This window comes from Zerene cesonia, chromosome 28 (genome assembly GCF_012273895.1).
Source record: "Zerene cesonia ecotype Mississippi chromosome 28, Zerene_cesonia_1.1, whole genome shotgun sequence".
Classification (NCBI taxonomy): domain Eukaryota; kingdom Metazoa; phylum Arthropoda; class Insecta; order Lepidoptera; family Pieridae; genus Zerene; species Zerene cesonia.
In genome coordinates this window covers 2795703-2819198 of record NC_052129.1, presented here as the reverse complement: position 1 = coordinate 2819198, position 23496 = coordinate 2795703, and the positions used below count along the sequence as shown (strand labels likewise).

The 23496-nt window shown below is 34.4% G+C and overlaps 1 protein-coding gene across 3 annotated transcripts in view; it reads left to right on the top strand.

Annotated features, from left to right (window-relative positions):
• LOC119837714 (latrophilin Cirl) overlaps positions 1-23496 on the top strand; it is a 233474-nt gene that overhangs the window by 204600 nt on the left and 5378 nt on the right. For all 3 annotated transcript variants that reach the window (XM_038363447.1, XM_038363444.1, XM_038363446.1), the window contains exons 3-22: positions 9977-10166; positions 12054-12160; positions 13213-13421; positions 13821-13968; positions 14224-14352; positions 14974-15115; positions 15762-15922; positions 16225-16335; positions 16613-16743; positions 16991-17150; positions 17551-17718; positions 17975-18097; positions 18468-18649; positions 19028-19155; positions 19589-19814; positions 20136-20301; positions 21004-21218; positions 21632-21729; positions 22054-22222; positions 22662-22814. In XM_038363447.1, coding sequence (XP_038219375.1) covers positions 9977-10166; positions 12054-12160; positions 13213-13421; positions 13821-13968; positions 14224-14352; positions 14974-15115; positions 15762-15922; positions 16225-16335; positions 16613-16743; positions 16991-17150; positions 17551-17718; positions 17975-18097; positions 18468-18649; positions 19028-19155; positions 19589-19814; positions 20136-20301; positions 21004-21218; positions 21632-21729; positions 22054-22222; positions 22662-22814 — 3116 coding nt within the window. The remainder of the gene's footprint in view (positions 1-9976; positions 10167-12053; positions 12161-13212; positions 13422-13820; positions 13969-14223; positions 14353-14973; positions 15116-15761; positions 15923-16224; positions 16336-16612; positions 16744-16990; positions 17151-17550; positions 17719-17974; positions 18098-18467; positions 18650-19027; positions 19156-19588; positions 19815-20135; positions 20302-21003; positions 21219-21631; positions 21730-22053; positions 22223-22661; positions 22815-23496) is intronic.

Here is a 23496-nt window from a genome sequence, read left to right as displayed (position 1 = left end):
AAACAGATTATGAATGTTTCTGAACATTATAAAAAAATAACATTACAAAAATTGATTTTACATGATATGTATGAATAGGTTCATGGGTATTATTGTAATTGATATCGTTTTAAAACACAACTCTTTTCTTACTACAAAACGCGATATATTTTCGATTGTCAATGTTTTTCAACGCATATTACATACCCACGCCTTAACCTAATCTAACCTCTCACCAGAAAACAGGCAATTGAATGGTTTCAAAGTGCACTCGTATCCAAGCAGGACACGTTAGACCCCGATTGAGGAAAAAATCTTATTTGACGGACCCCTGCAATTCGCACCGTCCCCTTTTCACGCTTCCATTCTATCACGTCACACTTTGGCTTAGTGTGGACCTTCGTTCCTATTAGATTAAATAGAAACAATTAAATAGTATTCCGTTTCATTTAAAAAACGAACGTGTGTGAACAGGAAAGATTTTTAATATGGATTTTGAAGAAATGTTTTATCAAATCTTATTTCAGAAACGAACGTCTGTGACCAAGAGGGATTCTAAATTTGAAATTTGAAGAAATGTTCCAAATTCAAATTTCGTAACAATTGGTACGTTAAACTGGCGTATTTGACAGTCCCCTGAACCACACCGTCCCCTTCCCACTACACACTCGATGTAAGTCGCGTGAAATGTTGGATTAGCGTGGATCTTGAAGGATTATCAGCTTTTCTTACTTGTATTATTGATTGGAGTAAGACTATTTCATTTGGAAATGTTAAGCAATACGGGCTAGGTTACCGTTTTGAATTTGTTTTTATATGGACAAATAAACATAACAAACATTACTACAATTTTCGTACTAACTAATATAAAACTTTACAAGAGCTATGGCACAATACCTTACTACATAGCATATCAGAATATATTTTTATCTTAAGTACAACGGACTCCTTGCAAAGGACGTCCTCTGAACCAATTGACGCGTCGCATTCCTGCCTTTTCCTCAAATAATCCCCCATTCTATCCAAAATCGCCAAAAAATCCGGATAATCAAAGAAATGAAAAAGAAAAACGAGTGTTCTTATGCAGGAAGCTACTTCATACGAAACGTGACCAGGGGTGCATATACGTTGTAACTGTTAAAAAAGCCCCCAAGGGCCACATATATCCCTATCGAACCTTACCTATTTCTTATTATAAAGCGATTCATTTTACACCTTATTCTTATCACGCTAACGTTCATAGTTAAACGCGGAAGTAAGATTTACGTCTTAATAAATTGAAGGTGCATTGTAGCGCGATAATCATGTTTGATAAGAGATTTGATATGTTTATGAAGAGGCTTTTGTAATTTCATTTTCATACATCTCACGTACTGTCAACATGTGACAATAAATCAAGATGCTAATTATTTTTACAACTCTTCCGTATAAAAATGCGTGTATTATAAATTTGTTTATTTATTTATTTATTTATTTAAACACTTTATTGTGCTACCAACAAAATACAAAAACAAAACTTACACTTAAATAAATAAGAAGATACAGCACGGAAGGCGGCCTTTTCACTTATAAGTGATATCTTCCAGGCAACCAACTGAAAGATAGATAGCAACTTAACTTAAAAGGAAGTGTTTACCAAAAGATCAAATTATATAGAAATGGTGTAATGACACCATTAAATTTGAGGGATGGTATTTAATAACACGTATTCCAAATAAATCAATACCTCAAAACGTTTTCTGTGTAACTTTAGCACCGAAATCAAAACTCGGCACATCACTAGCCCGTCTATTTCTAAATCGATGGATTTCAGCGTTAGCGTTCCGGACAAGGCAGATTTACTAGCTGCCTAGGTTCTTTTAAATTTCTAATGTCCGTTACATACGGTGGAATCGGTGATACGTTAGCGTGTCGGTTTTCAAGAATATCTTTGCAATTCGTAAAATGTGAGGCAAATTCAACTTAAATAAAAGTTTATTTTCATAGGAACTTGTTTGCTTATTTTTTTTTTAATATACTTATTCATAACAATCGATAATCTATGGGATAGAAGTTTTAAAGCGTATATTTAATAAAACACCTTGTAAGTTTTCCTTTATATATTTTCATGTAACGTAGCAACTTGGTTGTGCTCCAGTTTACGTACTTTAACACAAGAATTCCTTTTCAACTTTTATCGTCTGTTAAATAAAACCTCTGTTCACAACGCAATCTTTCACATACGTTTGTCCCGGGCAAACGACAGCGTTCTTTTAAATTGACGTTCCAAAATCAAAATTCGGCGCATCACTACCTCCAATTGGAAATCGATTGGTTGTGGCGTCAGAGCGGCTCAGCGTTCGAGCGGTCGGATTTACAGGCGCACTGGGATCTTTTGAAATTCGAATGTTCCCGTGACGCATAGATAGCGAATTTTTACAGTTAATATTTATAAAAAAAAACATGATAGCCTCTGTTGTCTATGTTGTGACACGTTCGAAAACATTTAAACTTTTTAAGGTGTGTACAGAATTTAGATTATGTCGTACTTTTTTTAGAGACTATAAACATGAGATGCAATTAAAATATGAGCAAAGTGTTCTAAACAAACTCAAACCACTTTGAATCTGTTTTAGCACTTACTAGAAACGATTAACCCTGACTTCATAATTATAAAGCTAATATATTAAGAAAGAGGAGTTCAAAGCCAAGCTATAATTACAAAGCTTTTATTCTAGACTAGATCCACAACACAGCTCTAGGTAACAACTAGTCAAAGTTTTACTTCAATCAGGCAACTATTATATGAAGGATACCTTAAGTTTGACAAAACTTTACGGACACTGAGAACATTTACTCCTCTTAAGGGCCATAAACTATCACCTTTTGAAATTGCTATAGTGATTTCAAGTGATGGCTATAAAATGTATATAAAATGAATCCCTTTTCCCTTAGCTACGTGTGAGCTGACGGGCTGATAGTTCTATCTCCGTGGGCTTGCGTGCTTCTTTTTTATAGATAATTGTCATTTGGTGTTATTTGAAAATCTGGAGTGGGGTCTCCCTCATGGTGATTTTTCATGAGATAAAATAGTTTCAGTTAGTAAAAAAGTTAAAGAAATTACCGCCAAAAATTAAGGAAACTTTACCGAAGATAGGAAGTCTGTCGGGTCAACTTGTACCTATAATATAAGGCACATTTTCAATTTGTCAGTAGGATAGATAGGGTTAAGGGTAATTTATGAGAAAGTGTGGGATTATTTGATGGTATCGACGTAGGTGTGAAGGACGTTTTACAATTGAATTTTCTGATCTCGAGTTTGTGATCTGTTCTCACATATATATTGTGTCTTTATATATGAAGCTTTATATATCGGTAGTTGTTAGTCCACTTTGGTCGATTTTGCACTGTTTGAAGTTTTATTAAACTAGATAGATGGGATAGTTATATCTACTTCCCGGGCGGAGCCAGGACTGGTAGAAAGTGTAATTATATTTAACTAGCTGCACCCGGCAAACGCTTTCCGCCTTACTCTTATCATTTAGGGGTATGAAAAATAGATGTTGGCCGATGCTCTTAGATACCGGATAAGCACAAAAAAATTCATCAAAATCGGTTAAGCCGTTTCGGAGGAGGAGCATCGAAAACTGTGACATGAGATTTTATATATTAGACAAGTAGAGCTACCTATTTATATTACTTATCTGTAAAATGTTTGATGATGTGATTGAATATAGAGTATTTTCATAAGCTGCATAAGAGGCATTCAGTTTGTGTAACCAATGATTTGATGCTATTAATGTATTCCTGTTTTCATAATATCAAATAACACAGCATTTCTGTTTATTTTGTGAAATTTACAAATTTATTTATTTATTTACTTTTCATATAATATGGTTGTGTTATATTAACATGTTTTGATGACAACGATTTAAAATGAAATAATCAGATGTTGACTTTCCAAATTTTCGGTTAAAATAGTTATGATATTGGTACCTATGGAGGTGTTATTCCAGTTGTCCAGCTATCTACGTACCAAATTTCATTGCAATCGATTCAGTAGTTTTTGCGTGAAAGAGTAATAAATATTCATACAAGTAATAAAATAGTTCAAGTAAGTATGGATGCATGTAGCATCCATACTTACTATCATTCACCTATATAATATTATTTGATGTAATGCAAAATTAAAAATAAACATAAATTGTTCGAAGACACTAAAACAATGGCATATGCGTTACTTGTATCATATAATTTTAGGAAAAGCACCATCTGCGCGAAATGAACATCCCCTACTTTTATTAGCTCTCACTAACGATTCGATTCAAATTCACGAATGCACAATGCGAATTAAACTAGAGACATAAACCCACGCCATACCACATGACACCATAACGATCATAATAAAATTTACCCTAATCCCATAGGCCCGTGACGACGTCGATTAATGGCTCGCAAAATTAAATTCGCACAGTCCACAGCTACGGCTTATCCTTATGAAATAACTGAAATTCAAACTTATTACTTATGCATAGTATTTATATTCGAATGGCCGCTCTCGCTGCGAGGCGTCCGTTCCGTTCGGTAGTTGGATATCAAATGACATCACATGTATTCGCTAACGAGATTCCATGATAGGGGCTTATTAACCGTTTGCAGTTACGCCGAGCTACTGTGGACTTAATCCCATTGGAATAGAGATGGTATGGGATAAATTTAAAGTTTGTATTGGTAAGGAAATAGGGAGTAATGTTTGGAAAGGAACTGTTTTGTAAAACACAAGTGTAATTACAATTTTACGTGCGCGAAAGTGGTCACTTGGGATTAATGAATAACATTAGAACGGCTGTGTAGTAATTTACGCATAGATGTAAGAGAATTGATAATTGAATTTGTTCGTAGCTCTTTTATGCCTTCCGTTATTACTTATCTAGGTTATTACTTATCTAGATAGTGAGAGATTTAAAACTTTCTTGATATAAATTAATAAGATTAGGTATTGGCAATGGATCGTCCATTTTACATTTGTTACAAAAAAAAAAAATTTTAAAAATAAAAAATGTGTTACGTCGTAATTGTGTCAGTTATCGTGATATTTCAATAGAAGAGTTTTAAAATATTTGTACCTATATTCTTATATCATTTAATAAAGTAAAAAAATAATAAGTATTAGATAACTATGAATTTTTTTTAAACAGTTACATAAAATGTAAATTGACACACTTACTCTTATGTAGGAGTAAGACCTGGCGATCCTAATCAGGAATCAGGATAATAAGACAAACTAATGAAATTAATGTATTGTCATCGATCCTTGATAAATATAAAAAGTTTGAATATCTGTTTAAAGTGGGTTAAAATCGGTTACGTAGAAACATACGGGTGAAGCTAATAAAAGCGTGTTAAACCAGCATACTTCTCTCTAAAAGACGTAATTGAAGACAGACAGCACCGAGGTAAGAAACTAGTATAATTCGCTACTTAACACACTTGTTCCGAGAGGCTGTGATAACTTGAATACGAGGCTGACCTAATTTATAGCAAGCATTGCTTTTCTCACTTAGAATGGAGAATAAAGCCTTTTTAAGTGCCACACTTTGATAACGTCTGCATTAATTTTTTTACGTTTCTCTAAAAATATAAGAATTTGATCTGAAATGTCAAATCCGAAGAATAAATATCGATTTATAATCATGTTTTATATTATGAGAAAGAATTGCTAACTCCGTTCTATATAATTAATTAGTTCGCGGCTTTATTCGCCAGTATCGTAATTACGGTTTACCTTATTATTGAAAGAAACTAAATAGATACAGAATTTTCATTACAACACTGCTTTACTATATTATAAGTGTAAACTTTACCGTCTATGTATAAGAAAATCAAACAATTCCATATATTAAATGACTATTAGTAAAACCCTAAAAATATACAGTTTACGAAAATTCCCATCGTTGGAAATAATTATCCTATCCCTTTATACCTCGTAAATTGTTTTCGACCCTTCCTAACAAGCATTGGACACTTGTAATAAATCATTTTTATAGCCACCCTCCAGGGGGGGGGGGAGGTTATTTAGCTAGGTGTTATTTTCGAGAGGTTTAAAATAGTTTCGTCCATCGATCTTATCGCGTATCGATACAAACTGCAGTTTCGCGTGCATTCTAGTGTTGTGCGGATTATCGATTAATTTTGATATATTGTTACGTGTTGCGTGTTGTTTAAGTGATTGTCAAGGTAATGAGCTTTTTGCTGTCGTTTTTTTTTACTTTGTAGCTATGGGTGGATATTTAAACTCGAAATATGAACGTATAATATAATAACGTGATATTTTCATAAAAAATCATTGAAGAACATAACACAACATAAAAGACGAAATCAATTTAGTTACATTATTATAAATAAATTTAGTACTATTTAAGTGTTTTAAAAATAGAGACTACATTCTTATAAATTAATCAAAACCACATGTATTTCATTACAACAATTATAAACCTATTAACGTTGAAACAACGAATCCATACACTATTATTAAAGCATACGAATATGAAATTGTTCTTGTATAAAATGTATAATTGGTATGGTATTTAATAGTACAATGTTGACATGTTGTGTCGCCGAGACAATATTATTTATTTGTGGACCGAGGTACAGACGATCCGTCGTAATTATAGCAATTAATATCGTATATTGGATTTGTATCGAGGTGAACATCTGTCGCGTGTGATTGTCGATATTATTCATTTACATCCCTAGTGATTTATACGTGAATTGTGTCGTTATTTATTTTTTTATTTTTTTTATGTTGGACGATTTGTTGAGTGTACACGTGTCGCGTTGGTGGGATATCAAATAATTCTTTTACTTCAGCCCACTCAACCTCCTTGTTGATATCTTGTTATTGTGTTGGTGTACATTTATTTTATAAGTAACCATTTTGTTTTTGGAACATTGAATCTTTTCTTTTTATGCCATAAGCGGGCAACTGAGCTGATGGTTCGATTGAAGGTCCGATCACCACCGTCCAAGAACATTCGCAGAGGTAGAGCCTCCGCGATTGCGGTGCTCGCTTTTAAGGAATAAGGAAAGGCATGGAGGAATGGACTGGGAAGGGCGAGGAAAAGAAAAGTGCCTACGGCTTCTCCACTCACCGTTTGAAACACAGTAGCATGCTACCATTACACGCCGGTCTCCTGTGTGTGTATGTGGTACTTCGCCGGTTCGTTCTGGCCGAATTCGTGCCTAAACGTGCTCGACTACCAGACACAATTAATTGTATCGACAAATTTCAATTATGATCACATCCCTATTATAGAATTTGTATTGTCATTTGCCATAGCGACTAATTTACCAGCGTTTGAATCAAATCAAAGCATAAACGTATATTGTACTTATCACTTGAAATTACTGACAATGAAACAAGGTTATTATTGATAAATAATATTAATATGTGTATTGTAAACTATGTAGTTTACAATTGTTATGTAACAATAACTAGTATCCTACTAGTTTATTTTACATTTAAACAGAAGTTTATATCCTCCCATTCGTGAAATAATTGTATCATAATTTATAAGGAAATTTAATTAAAAGACATTATTAAATATATTTTAAAAAGCATTTTCAAATTATAGTCTTAATCATTTCTACCGTAGCCCTAACCCACCATGTCGCATTTATAAACGTATATTCTTATTTCAATTGGGTCTTAAACACATAGTAACCTCAACATAAAAGTATCGATTATATATATCGATAGTACCGCAAACATCCCTAAAACGAGGGTATATTTAATATTGTTTGAGGCCCTCATTTCACAGTATGACGTAGCGAGAACACGCGCATCTTTCGAGCTACCATTAATTTAATCCTCCAATATTCACTCAGCCCATGCATTTCCTCATCCATATTTTTAACACCATCCATACATCTTGTGATGCAATTTTGAATGTATCAAACTTGCCAGTAAACAATATTGTATTAGTCATAAATTCAATTTGTTGTTAGTTTTCTCTTAGTTTATTATAATAGTATAATAAAGTACCTACTTAGATAAAAGAAGATAGCCCTTTTCCATGTCGTACATTATTTCCTGGCATATATATACATTAAAGATTGCCTACTTACAAATAACATCATCATCTGAAACGCTACAGCCGCGAGTGGGCCTTAGCCTGGTAAAGTATTTTCTTCCAGCTGTCTCGATTCCCTGCCCGGGCTCTCCAGCTTTTCACACCCATCGTTTTCAGGTCCTTACGAAACACGCTCGATTTAATTCCGTAGTCCATAATTGACCAGTATACAGTGTTTCACTACAGTTAAGCTCAATACAAAAACTAACATTAATTATTTGAAAGATATTGTGCACGAGAACAGTCGTCCAATTGGCGGGCTGCAGACCGAAAAACAACTCCGCACCGCAAATAAATCCAATTAAATCGTACCGATATCGGTATCGTTGTTAGATGTAGCGATCGGGAAATATAAAGATGCAATTGTCGATTGCAGCGTGTGTGTGCCGTTAATATGTGGGTGATTTTGTTAAATTCCGGCGATTTAACTTCGATTGGTGGTGATAATTATTTGACTGTTTCTAATGGGTTTGGAGGTAAAGGGCTGTGCTTAGTTTGTGGGGAGTACTCTCAATTTACTTGATGTATTTTATTGATGAAGTCAAACGTCATGTTTTTTACGATATAGATCATTACTAGCTGCGCCCCGCGGTTTCACTCGCGTAAGTCCGTATCCCGTAGTAATATCAGGATGAAAAGTTGCCTATATGTTATTCCATTTGTTCAGCTATCTACGTGCCATCCATATGCTCCTATGTATGTTTAAATATTTAAAACTGCACAAGGAATTGATGTTTTTTTTATTCATAGCGTGAATCAAAAGAAAGGTTTATATGTATGTAGAACCTCTATTAAACTACTCCGAATTTGAATTTGAATCGGTCCAGTAGTTCTTGAGATAGTGCGTTCAAACAAACAGACTCTTCAGCTTTATAATATTAGTATAAATTAAAACAACACAATTAAAGCTTCCTGCTAAACAGGTTGGTATATCAAAGGTTTATTTGAGCAATTGACCAATTTCACCACAATTAATACGAATTAAATAGAGCGTTTACGCTTGCTTTGAAATGGTAAAGTTGCTGACTCAGCGTGTTACTATTAATTCTTGACATGAGTACAAAGTGGTTTGCTTATGACAGTGTAATTTATTACTATAGAAATTTATATTTCTCACCGATTTAAAACTCTACGTTATTATAGTTTAATCGCGACTAATATTATATATTCGAAAGTGACGTCTGTATGTTCGAATCTTCCTCTCGCCTAAACCACTCAACTGATTTTGATGAATTATGGTACAATTATAGTTTGAAACTCGAGAAGGGACATAAGATTTCATTCCTCCTACGGGAATTATGCGGATAAAACCTCCAAAATACTTAAAGCTTTTTGATTATAACATAGTACGCTAATATTAATTCAAAATGTCTAGACGTTTTCTTATCATGTAATCTATCTCGATTGCCCTCTTTTCCTTTCAATTGGTTGGTTGTAATTTCATTTATATGAATTATTATATTTAAGACACAATTATTTTATATACAGAGCGTTTAGTAATCACAGTATTAATCATTTAAATAGTTTTCATTATACCATGACAACACTGAAATAGAATATATTTAAACTTCAAAATAAGTTCATTCAATAGTATCCAAGAACCTTTTTCAATATCTTATTAACATACTAGCTGTTGCCCGCAAATTCGCTTGGTCAAATAAATTTTCATGGGAATGAAGCGTCTTACCGCAGTAATGAGCATTTTATAAAATAAATGCTAAATATTACGAAATTCGTCCTTAAGACACGTCAACTAACGATTAACTAACTTCCTACCAAATTTCACCTTTATAGGCCCAGCCGTTTTTGGGATATCGTGATGAGTGTGTGTGACCTTTCGCTTTTATATATAGATATGTTATAATATATGTCATTTGTTTCCACAGAACCACGGTACGAGACGGCGTACGCGTGCGAAGGGAAGACACTGAAGATCGGCTGCGGGGAGGGCTCCGTGATACACCTGATAAGAGCGAATTATGGAAGGTTCTCGATCACCATCTGCAACGACCACGGCAACACCGACTGGAGCGTCAACTGCATGTCCACCAGGAGCTTACGGGTTTTGCATAGCAGGTAACTTTTGCTAGTCTTTCAATGTAAAATAACGGTTAATAATCTGTTTTTTTTGTAGGTATATAAATTTGCAGAGATTTTGAGTATTAATATACAATTGTCAATTAATATATAATCATACTTAATTGAATGAATAAATATTGAAAGACAGAGTCACAGTAAATAAGTAAAGATTAAGTTTGTACTTGATATAATGTAAAAAAATAATATTTAAAGTAGTATTTACTGTCTACGAGACAGTGTTTCCAGTAACTTATTAAGAATTTTGCGCACCATAATATAAAATTTTATAAATTTACCTTACTGAAACGGGAATCAAACGTGGTAGGTACATGTTCCGCGAACGGGTAAAGTATTAGAGCAAAGAACCCTCATGCATAACTATAAAATGAGTAAAATTGTTCTCAATATTGTCATTACAATAAATAAAGATAAATCAATAGTTATTGAAATGTTTGATACAAGTCATTGCAGTACAGATTACGAGCTGCGGCTTCATTGGCGATAATAATGGTATTTTGTGCTTTCATTCTCTTATAGGCCCTGCCATTAATTGTGGTGGTGGTGCTTGAAATATATTTATATAGAATTAGGGTTAATTGCATTATAAAATATTCATATACTAAGAACTATTATCACAAGGATTCAAGGAATAATAATAGATTACACTCAGTAATATGGTTTAATTCAATAAGTAAAGATATTAATTTGTTATAAACTATTGATCAACTGCTAAAGTTCATTGTTTATAAAGGGTTGCCTGGATGAAATCACTCTAAAGTGATAAGAGCGCCCCGTTATACATTATCTTTAACTATTGTTTATATTTTCTTTTTACTTCTTCTTTCTATAATTAATGTGTAAAAAAAGTGTTAAAATAAAATAATAAAATTATGTAATACACTTTTACATTACTATTCTAACTAAATCCACTAGGTAAACCTTTATTGTGTCTATTTTATGTAAATGAAGGTTTTAGAAGAACGGAAACTTAACAATAAATAAGTCTTTTGAAACGGAAAATCTAAAACCATACATTATCCCATAAATTCTGTGAAATTAAATATTCGCAACCCAATTTGATCGTGTTAGGGCAGCGAGATTGCCAATAAAGGTCTGAAACTAACTTATGTAAATAACATTTAAATTGTTTACATCACTTAATGAAGCTAGGAACGCTAGTTTAGCGTCAAATGGCTAGGAATTTGTAAGTGGAGTGGGTTAAATTTGATGTTGAGTGTAGTGCATTGAAATAAGGACTAAATCATGTCTTATTTATTTAATAAACTCTGACATTATATTTAAACAAGATCCATAAAAGTAAATAATATGATGCAGTCTTGATATAGCACAATGGGCTACCTTTTCGCTGTACAGTGATTTCTACCAGACAACAACGGGGAGATAGGTGAAAAATGCGAAATATATTGTAAAAAATTTTAGTTTTTTTTGTTTTCTTTATGATAATGTAAACATGTGGTCAAACTTGTGAACTTTTTTCTTGGATTAATTATTTGCATTCTGTATATTTTATTTATTTTCAACCGACTTCAAAAAAGGATGAGGTTCTCAATTCAACCGTATTTTTGTGTTTGTTACCTCAAAACTTTCGACAGAGTGAACCGATTTTCATGTTTCTTTTTATGTTTGAATGCTGGTGCCCTCAATGTGGTCTCATTATAATCGTTCTGACAATTTGAAGGCGATTTTTACATAGAATAATTATTACAATGCAGATCAGAGAGAATCTTTGCATATACACATAATTATTTAAACTCGTTTTTTGCTACAACATGGTTCGTATGTGTTGTACTAAGATTTATCAACAACCAAGGCATAGTCTCTTTCATTGACCTATTTATTAACTCATTCCTCATTCGGTTCCAGGTGTAGTATGCACCAGAATTGCAGTATATTGGCGAGCACAAACATGTTCGGTGACCCGTGTCCGAATACATTGAAATACCTCGAGGCGCATTACCAATGTGTACCCGGTGAGTTATATGTGTTATCTACAATTTTTTTTTATTCATATTATTTAGCTTGCGTTTCGTACATACATCAAGCTGGGGTATGGGGCAGATGATATACATCTATTTCACTGATCGATTTTTCTTTATGGGCAAGTAGGTGATCAGCCTTCTGTGTCTTGCCAGACCGAGACATTTTTTGTGAGTCCCCATCAGGAATCCAACCCAGGACCCCTCGGTTCTATGCTAACGCATTAACCACTGTACTAAAGAAGCAGTCAAATCGTAAAATCAAACACATGAAGAAATTGTGTACAATCATTTTAAATTCAAATAATAATTAATCATACTATCACATTAATATAATACATGTGAAAGTTTGTTTGGATGTTTGTCCGTCAATCACGCTGAAACTATTGAACGGATTTTGAAGAAATTTGGTATACATACAGGGTATGAGCTGTTTTTAATCGAATTAAATGCTTTGGAATAAAACAGAAACCTTGATATCCAGGCGCAGCTGGGACAAGCGTATAGTATTTCATAATTTCAGATGAATTGAAACTTCGAATTTCTATTGTTTGTCAGAAAAAATCTTAAACGATCCATCTATCTTTGATAAACAAAAGCTTCATTTGAATGCAGGAAAGCTTTCTTGCTTACATAATATATCCTGTTTAAAATGTTTATGTTTATCTTTTGGTGGGAATACCGCTTTTATTATGTGTCATTTCGGTCGGGTTTTAAATATATATTGTCATAAAGTAGAGTCTGCTTTATGACAATGACTACATAGAGTATTCTTCACTTAAAGGATTTTATTTACGACATACATTATCAGCCTTCGATATATGTATTTCAAATACCTATTGGGTATTTAATTAACCAACTCTCCTATGTTTTGAATACTCTCCAAATTTTATCCTAATTCTAATCCTAAGCCTAATTAAAAAGTAAAACTTGTTCAATTCTGTTAAGCCGTTCTTGTGTTAAAAGTGGTGTAATTAAAGCGACTTTCCTTTTTAAATTTAGAAATGATCTCGTGAACTCACCTACCTATCTTCACCTATTTCCAGCATCAACCACCAGCACAACAAGTAGACCATCACCACCCTGGCTCATAACCTCGCAACCAACAGTCTGGAGGTCCACCGCACCGCCCGTGCCCAAGAACCCAGTTCAAACGCAACAGGAGAAGAAGAAACCGACAGTCATCACGCCACCCACCTTCAGACCTCATATTACACTGCCACCAGAAGTGCAGCTGGGAAATATTGGCACTAAGGTATAAATATGCTATATGGGCAAATGTTATAATCCATTTTTGGAAACAAAGAAAAAAATACTAATAAAAAAAACAAAAAAAAAAAACATATAATTATATGCTAAGTACAACTTGCATCATGCTCATAATGGAAAAAAAATGCTTCTTAAAAACGTATTTGTATCATTATTTTCGTTATTTATTATACTACTTGGAAGAACAGCATGAGAGAGTATTTAATTCATGTTTATTCCGATACAAAATTTCAACAGCTTTGTAATTTTTATTCACAATTGGAAAACTGTGAGATATTGTTCGAAACAATAAATATTACATTTACAATTACCACTATGTGTACATTTTTTTATTATGTGTTTTATTTCCAATGAAAAAACGTTAATATCCCAACAAATTTTTCAGAAAACAACAACGAAACAGCCAGAGCCATCATCAGAGAAGGAACCGCCTCAAGTACCCTTGGACAAAGTGCCGGTTATAAAGGAAGAGATTCCAAAGGTAGCTGATGAGACCAAAGTTGAGAAACCTAAGGAGAAATTTGATGAACCAGGTAAGGACTTATGCACACAGTCTCCAAACATTAATAATTGTCCAAATTTCAGACTTCTTGACGAGTCTTTATTAAGAGGCGTTTTTGCATTATATCCTATATACATCCTATAATAATCTAGCGTTAATTAAAGTTAAAAGTGAATTCATAATATTATAAATTTTGTTAATTAATTTTATTATTTGATAAATCTACTTATACAAGTTGGTAAATATTAATATAATATATTATTTATATTATTATTTAAACTCTCAGTGGCAGTAACTGACGAGACCCTGCAGTGGGCGCCAAAAGACGAAGATGCTGATTCCACTCCATCCCTCCACGGCCCTCCCAAAGACAACCGACCGGACACTCCTGAAGATGATTATGATAAAGTTTTCTGTACGTTGGTGTTGTTCTTAAAATAAAGCGTTTAAATTATTTAATTAACGAATGATCTTGTATTTGCAAAATATATTCTTCGTTGATTATGCAATAAAATCTTTTTGAGCATTGGACGCCTCAATAATTTCTAAAACGACTAAGTTCTTTTATTAAGTTCGTTGTTAACAACCAAGCATAACATTCGCGATATTTCGTACAGGTCTAGTACCGTCTGGCTTAGTTCGTCAGCTGAGACCTGTGTTTTATGTTATATAGCCTTCCTCAATAAATGGGCTAGGGCACTGATATAATTTTTCAAATCACTAGTTCCTGAGATTAGCGCTTCAAACAAACAAACTCTTCAACTTTATAATATCAGTATAGATTCAATGTAGAAAATAATATAAGATATTCTTATTAAATATTACGTGATTTTCAAACATCTGTTACTATATACTTATGATTTATAACAAAAGTAGATTGTTATTTATTATCTGCTGTATCTCTCCATAATACTACAGAAAGGTCTTACGGAAAGCTTAGGTACGTGAGAGAGAGTAGAGAGTTTAATGTGTTGTAGGACACCACATTATTACTATTGTGTTTATTTATTATTATAATAGTTATTATTATTTACAGCAACGAGCGCAACACCAGCGTTAGGACGGCGTGCGTACTGTCCGCAAGTGAATTCGCGGGGGCTACATTGGAACTGGACGTTGGCGGGCACGTACGCGGTGCAGCCGTGTCCGGGGGGCGCTACGGGGTTGGCTAGATGGAAGTTAGTGTTCTAGTGCTTCTTCTATATGTCTTTATGTCTTTATTAGCGGGCCGCTCCGGTTTCGCCCGTGGTACATATATAGCCCATATACATGCCCATATACATGCGTGGTACATATATAGTCTTCCTCAATAAATGGGCTATCTAACACTGAAAGAATTTTTTAAATCGGCCCAGTAGTTCCTGAGATTAGTGCGTCCAAACAAACAAACTCTTCAGCTTTATAATATTAGTAAAGATATAGTAGAGTGAATAGTGTAATTTCAAACGGGGATAATTAGAAACACTCCTCAAAAAACTATATTAAAATCAAAAACAAAAAAATACTATGTATTAAAAACTTTATATTGTCTATTGACATTTTTTAAAGATATGTATCAAAATTAATTAGATATCAGAATTTAAACGTTTCGCAATTATAGAAGAAAATTATTAGAATATTTTTCCAATGAACCCTACTCACAATTACTCTGATTAACCCTACTAGTCTAGCACAAACGTTGTCCTGCCACTACCAACGTTTAAGACGAAAAGAATAATAAATCCCTTCCTATGAATACATTACGATATATATTAATATATCTTAAATATAAAGGTTATTTATATGAGTTTATAGCAGCATACCTAAGACTTTATATCATTTCAGATGCACACTAACAGCCCACCAACACCTAGAAGAGGAGCGGCCTCACCGCCGCAGTTCAGGCTTGCAATCTGGAGAGAACTTCCACGATTTGGGCTTGGAACAACCCAGTGAGAGACAATTGCAATTAATCAGGAGACTGGGCTCGGATGCTTTACTTAAAGGTATGTCAAATATAAATGCTGAAAAAAGTATTTGAAAACAAATGTATGAAAATAAAATTTGGTACTAATATATGGTCTGGTTTAAGATTATAGCTTATTCGTTCTATAACGAAATCGTAAAATGTTCGATTTTCATATACTGTCTTAATTCTAGACAATTGGAAGTCCATTGCATTTTTCATATAGTGTTCTGTGTATCACATCTGTCAGTTAACAGGACAAATAATGTAAAATATTGGTCAAAGAGCTACGCTAAATGTGACTGTATTAGCAAGTAACCCAAAATCGTTAATTAATTTAAGGTCGTGACGGGGATTCCCCAGAACATTTGATAGATTACAGAGGAAGCGCCGGCTTGCCAGATGCTCAGGCTTCGAGAGAAAACCTTGCTTCCAATGGCGACTATGTTTATAGTGAGTATCAAAAATAACTATGCAATTTATGAGAATACCGTGAGGAGTGCTTTGGAAAATCATTTATTGAACACAAAATGTCTGCTGGTACAAAGTAATGAATATTGTTTCAAATTGTCCCAATCCTTATTCTAATTCTATCACGATCCATTAATCGCCTACAAGTTTACAAAGACAGGTTATGGTCTGAAGTCACTTTTGCCGCGTTCATCTCATATTTCTTGTACATTTTATAACCTATTTCTAAAATGTATTTCATCAAACACTAACTTTTCAGCGGACACAATCCCAGAATGGCATGGTGCTACGCCAGACTTAAGTGAATGCAGGTCGGTCTGGCTCAACAGCTTGGAGGCCAGAGTGCGGGAGGGAGAATCCCTTCTTAGTATTAGCAATGATTTGGCACAGGTATTTAATTTATTCTGTACTGGTTATAATAAATGTCTGGACAGATTTGGTTGTTATCTAGCTTCTCTTGAGTGGTCCGAATAAATTTTCGTATAACAAACTGTCATTATTATAATATGTTTCCCTGTGCGAAAAGAATTTATCAAAATCCTTTATTATCCTATATCATAGTGGCAGTGAAGAATTAATAAAAATGTTTATGTACATTTTACTCTTAATTAGTTATAATAAATAATTGTTCTTTCAGGTGACATCATCAAAGAAGCTATACGGCGGAGACATGATGACCACAACGAGTATAATGAAGAAGCTCGCCCAGCGCATGTCGCAAAACGTTCAGACATTCCCAGACCCGAGGCAGAAAGAGGCCATCGTCACTGATATGTTACTGGGTGTTATAAAAACTGGTTAGATATGGTCATCTACACTATGATAGGACACTACACTAAGATCGCACTAAGGCTATATTAAAATAAAAAAGGCTATATTAATAAATTCAAACATAGAACAATTAAGGGATCGGTGACAATACAATAATTTTATTACTTTGTCTTATGATCCTGAAGAGGAACGCCCGGATTAAATTATTTATTTTCTTACATATGCTCTGTATAAACGCTGATTCTATCTTTGAAGCGTATTTTTTAAGTATTATTTTACTATGTTTCCTACCATCTCGTCCTTTTTGTATTCAAAAAATTTTTTGCCATTAGGGATTTTTAGTGACAATCTTAAATAGCTATAATTAATTAGCACTAATATCTAAGTTCTTGATAAGTCGAGGCAATATAATATGTTCTTTTCTAGGATCGAATCTTCTAGACGAAAGCCAGAGGGCGTCTTGGTCGGACCTCAGTATGGACGCTCAGAATAGAGTAGCAAGTGCGCTGCTGACGCAGTTGGAAGAGAATGCGTTCCTGTTGGCGGACGCAGTCACCAAAGAAAAAACTATCCTGCAAATTGTTAAGAATATCTGTGAGTTTTCGTGTTGATTTAGTGGTTATATGTTACGAATGTTTTGCTTTTGCTGTTTTACTTGCAATTACTGCCGTTTATTTAAACTTGGATAAACGCAACGCATCGCATTTACTTAATATTAAAGAAGTATATCGGTACATATTCAAGGAAAATACTTTATTAATATAACCATGATTTTACACATTTTTATACCAAATTAGTCAATTATCCACTCATATTCTAAACTCTTACTTATTTCTCTTGTATATTCCAGGTCTATCTGTCCGAGTATTAGAAGTGAAAAATGTAGAAGACGAAACTTTCCCATCTCTGATTGCTCAGGAACAGTGGAAAGCTTCGGAAGACACTATCACAATACCTAAAGCTGCATTACTAGGTATATATTATTACTAGCTGACCCGGCAAACGCTGTTTTGCCTTACTCTTATCATTTAAGGGTATGAAAAATAGATGTTGGTCGATTTTTAAGAATCAAAAATTCATAAGAATCGGTCCAGACGTTTCGGAGGAGTTTGGTAACTGAAATTGTGACACGGGAATTTTATATATAAGATATAAAATTAATTAAAATATAACAGAAAAGTTTAGTACTCTGAGTGAGTGTTTTCGTCTCATTTTTGTACGTTGTTTAAATAAAAAAACGCATTTAATGATTACCTACAATTGTCACGAATAATAAACCTTACTACTATAGAATTAAAGTTGAATATTATTTTTGTGGTTAATAAATAACTCTTTATTTCCAGAAAATCACCAAGTAGACCTTGTAAGGATAGTGTTCTTTGCCTTCGACCGTTTAGAAGAAATCTTACCGCCAACGTTTGGCAAGTCCCCACAGTTCGCTGCATATACTTCTGACCCGGCTTCGTCCACGAGTATTAATTCCGAGAAGGAGAAGAAAAATGTCACTAGAGTATTGAATTCAAAAGTAAGAAATTTTATTTTTTTTTTCTGAAGTATTGAACTGTTAGTTAGCGTTATTCTATAATTTTTCTATTATATATATGTATATATATATTAACACGTGAGCTTTTTAGGGATCCTAGATTCTATGTCTAGTGGTAAACTAAAAACTGAAGAGAATCGATCTATAGAACAGATATGAATACAAATCTTGTTACAGTGCTATGTTAAGATTCAAATTTTTATTATAATATGGTCCCATTTAAATTTGATCTAATTCTGACAATTTGAAGGCGTCTCAGTTTTTTACTAAAAATAATTAACTTGCAGAACAGTGTTGTATCTACATCGCTTTAATAACAATATGTTTGGTAAATAACAGAACATAAAATTAAATTTCCAGGTAATATCCGCAAGTTTAGGCAACGGGCGACACATCCAACTGTCCCAGATGGTGCGCCTCACAATGAAACACTTGAAAACTGAAAACGTCACCAACCCTGCTTGCGTCTTCTGGGACTATACGTTACAGTAAGTTCTATTTATTTTGTTTAGTTATTTTTGTATTTTCAACCGGCGTTCCCAAAAATAAACGAGGTTCTCAAATTCGACTTAGTTTTGTTTGGTTTGGTAACTCGTAACGCCTGGGGTTATTAAAAGATTCATGTCATTCTTATGTGTCTGATTGGAAATTTTTTGTCATTTGGTCCCATGGTAGAAACTAGAGTGGTAAATCCCTCCCCCGTTGACCATAGTTCGAGATTGAATATAATAAATAAAATCAAAAATTATATGAAGATATTAAGGTGCTATTTTCTCCCCTATTGGATAAAGTGCTATTTAATTTTCTTACTTCATTCAGTATCTAACTGTAAGCATATAATAAGCGGATATATTTATATGAAAATATCAAAAATGTAGTCATAAACTTTTTTCACTAATACATTAAACATATCTTTTACAGCGGCTGGTCTCCCGAAGGTTGTCAAGTGGAATGGTCCAATCTAACGCATACAGGCTGCGCCTGTTCGCATTTAACCAACTTCGCAATATTAATGGACGTGCACGGAGTATCTCTCAGCGCTAAACACGAGATGGCGTTGAGGCTCTTGACGTTCATTGGCTGCGCGATATCAGCTGTCGCGCTCTTGGCCGCCATTTTAGTTTTCCAATGCTTTAGGAACATGAAGGCATGTATAAATACACATTTATAAATATGTATTTTTTATTTTGTTTTTGTTTTGCTAAGAAATGTTATTTACGTGTGTGTAAGCAGCCTATGCGCATTATTCTACATTTGTCGTTACGTTTTATTTGAAGATACTTCATATTTTTCAAATTAGGTCTGTTTATGTATGGTATAAATACAAATAGACTAATTACAAATCACTATAACTGTTATATGTTTAAATCTATCCCACTTTCAGTCTATCATTAATTGAAAAAAGACAAAGAACAGTAAACAAAACCTTTCCTCTATTTATCTATAAATAACACCTCGTTCATTTCAGTCGGATCGCGTGCTGATCCACAAGAACCTGTGCATCTGTCTGCTGATCGCTGAGGTGGTGTTCATGTGTGGTATCGACCAGACACAAGACAGGATACTGTGTGGTGTTATAGCTGGACTCCTGCATTACTTCTTCTTGGCCGCCTTCGCTTGGATGTTTCTAGAAGGTGAGTGGGAATATAGATTTATTTTATGTTTTGTATTGATTTAAATAGATTGTGAACATTATATGTAAGTTTTGAATGTTGGAATTGAGTTTTGTCTATTTTCGAAATTCGAAGTAAAAAAATTATATTAGTTCTACTATGGTACTATAACTTTTTGAAGGAGATGAGGTGTTGAAATTACCTTGGTTGTGATGTTAAGCTGGATTTTCGCACCGTGCTCTATTTCTAAGCGATGTTACAGGTGTTATAATATACTTTTTTATTCAGTAATGTTGTGTAATACATATTTATGAGCTGAATAACTTAGGTTTCTACTTCAATGCGATAAATAAAATGAATTTATTTGTTAGAATTGTGGTTACAAAGTTTTTATAAAAAATTCAAGTCCGCACAACTCGCGATTTTAATTTGATTACAATTTTAACAATGACTAGTATTATTTTTACATTCTGTTATTTCATCATTTTTTTTACATTTACGTAGAACAATTATTATTATTTCCCATATTACGATTATCATTTTTATTTACTTTTTAAGTTATTCATTTATTACGTCATATTTTCTTACATTTGCCGATTTGATTATTTAATCTAAGGAATTCGTTTAATAAATAAAATTGTAAATTAAGGAACTACTTATGTAATTTTCGATGAGCCAATATTGAGAAATGGTACAAGTACGGAGCGTGTTGGTGTCGCGCAGGGTTCCACCTGTACGCGATGCTGGTGGAGGTGTTCGAGCCGGAGCGCGCGCGCGGGCGCTGGTACTGCGGCGGCGCGTACGCGGCGCCCGCGCTCGTGGTGCTGGCGTCGGCCGCCGCGTGGCCGCGCGGCTACGGCACGCCCGCGCACTGCTGGCTCGCCACCGAGCGCTACTTCCTCGCCGCCTTCGTGGGGCCCGTCGCCGTCGTGCTGCTCGTGAGTGCTCTGCTGCACCCCGCACCCTACTCACTCCACTCCTTCTTAAGGATAAGGAAAGAACTGACGACAGAGACACTTTGCCTCGCCCTACCCATCCCATCCCTTTATAAGGATAAGGGAAGGATTTATCTCACCCCACCGATTACTTAGTCGATAACTAGTCGACTTTTCTTTCCAGTGTTCAAACCCTTGAATAATCATGGGCGGTGGTGATCGTTTACCATCACGCGATTTGCAAACTCAGTTACCCACTATAACATCAAAAAATAAAGTAGGAATGAATGGGCCTTCTGCTCCCCCACTTATCATACGAAACAGAGTAGCATACGCATGCAACTATTTGACGCTGATCGTCTATGGGGTACCTTATGCCTTATTCTACCTAATTGATTTATTTCAATTAATTTCAGGCAAACTGGATCTGTCTGAGCATGGTGATCTACATGATGTGTCATCACTCAACAGTATCTATAAAGGCGAAAGAAAATTCTAAATTATATAAAATAAGGTTGGTTTATCTTAATTCTTTACTTTTTTACAAAAAGCATTAACTAATTAACTCAGATATACTTTTAAATACACAATACCCTATATTCTCCAATTTTTTTACCTATATGTTTGTAATTAGTATTATGATGAGGGAAATTCAATTGTTGTTGTTCTGTCTATTGTACCGAAAAACACATTTTGCCTTAATTGTACATGTATATAACTAGCAAAAATACGCTTTTCGAAAGTCAATAAGGAAAATAATAAAAGTCCAAATATAACGTAAAATTTTATCGTCTTTAAAAATGAATCCTTTGTTACATTCTATATCTCACATTTTCAGGGTCTGGCTGAATAGCTCAGTAGTACTAGCATTTCTGCTCGGTCTCACGTGGACTTTCGGTCTCCTGTACATCAACGAGCAGACCGTGGGCGTGGCGTACGCGTTCACGATACTGAACTCGCTGCAGGGACTCTTCATTTTCATCTTCCATTGTTTGCAGAATGAAGTTGTGAGTATTTTTTTTTCTGGCCTCTTTTTGGTGTTTTTTGGTGTATTATCGTATTTAATTGAATCTAATATATTTCAGTTCTTTCAAAATGTCTCATTTATGAAGCATTTCAATATTATATAACTGAAAAATTAATTTGACGAAGGCCGCGTTCCATAGATACAATATTGTAATCATTGGAATAATGTCGCCTCAGCAATCGAATTTCTTCTACTCTTTTAGTTTCGTGTGTATCATGTGTTTCGAATCTCACCTTATAATCATTTTTTTCCGCTCTTTAAAAAAAATCTCACGAAATAAAAATTTGGTTTACTATCTATTATCCATGTTAACTATTGAATAGAACGGCGTCTGGTGAATAAATTGTACAATTAGGGTCGTGTCCCTCCCCTCCCCCCCAGTCCATGAATAAGAGACGTACAACAACGTGTCCCCCCAGTTCCAGAAGGAGTGCGGGCGCGTGGCGCGGCGGCACCGCTGGCTGTCGTGCCTGGCGCCGGGCGCGCCGCTGGACGCGCGCGGCTCCGCCAAGCGCCGCTACCACCACTCGGCGCCCGACACCGACGACGTCGCGGACCCGCGGGACGCCACGGTGAGTGCCCCCTCCGTGGCTAACGTGCCGCCTTAGATCCTTTGATCTTTTGATCCTTCGAGGCCATCATGCTTCCTTTCATCCTCCTTGGCCACCACGCCTCCTTTTATCCACCGAGGCCACTGGGCCTGCTTGATTCCATGTCCGATAGTCTTCTCAATACTTCAATAATTAACTCTTGAAAAACGGTTGGTTTGATGGTTATATTTATTTGAACCCTTACGCGATTGTAATGATTGCTTAGTATATATTAAAAAACAATGCTATCTTTAAGCAAATCATCTTTAATCTTCTCTTAACAATAAGATATAGCTTTGACCAAAGCAATTTCGATGTCGTGTATTACATTATAGTCCCTATTGAGTAAAATATTACATTGCAAACTATAGAATAAAAAAAAAGGTTATCTAGAAGAAGAAAACTTAGAACTTTGTTTTTGTTATCCTTAGAGTTATCCAATCGAGAAAGGTTACGCCTAAATTTTTGATGTTCTGATCTTGATAGTGTTTCATATTGTGTTGTATATTTGAAAGTTATAGTAAAATGAAAAACATATGTATCTGTCACATGTATTGAGGGTTGGAAAATTATATTACAGTATTATGACTACTTTAATAGACATCGAGTTCGACATTTTATATGTAGAATTTAGTAGAATAACCAATATTGTTTGTGTGATGTA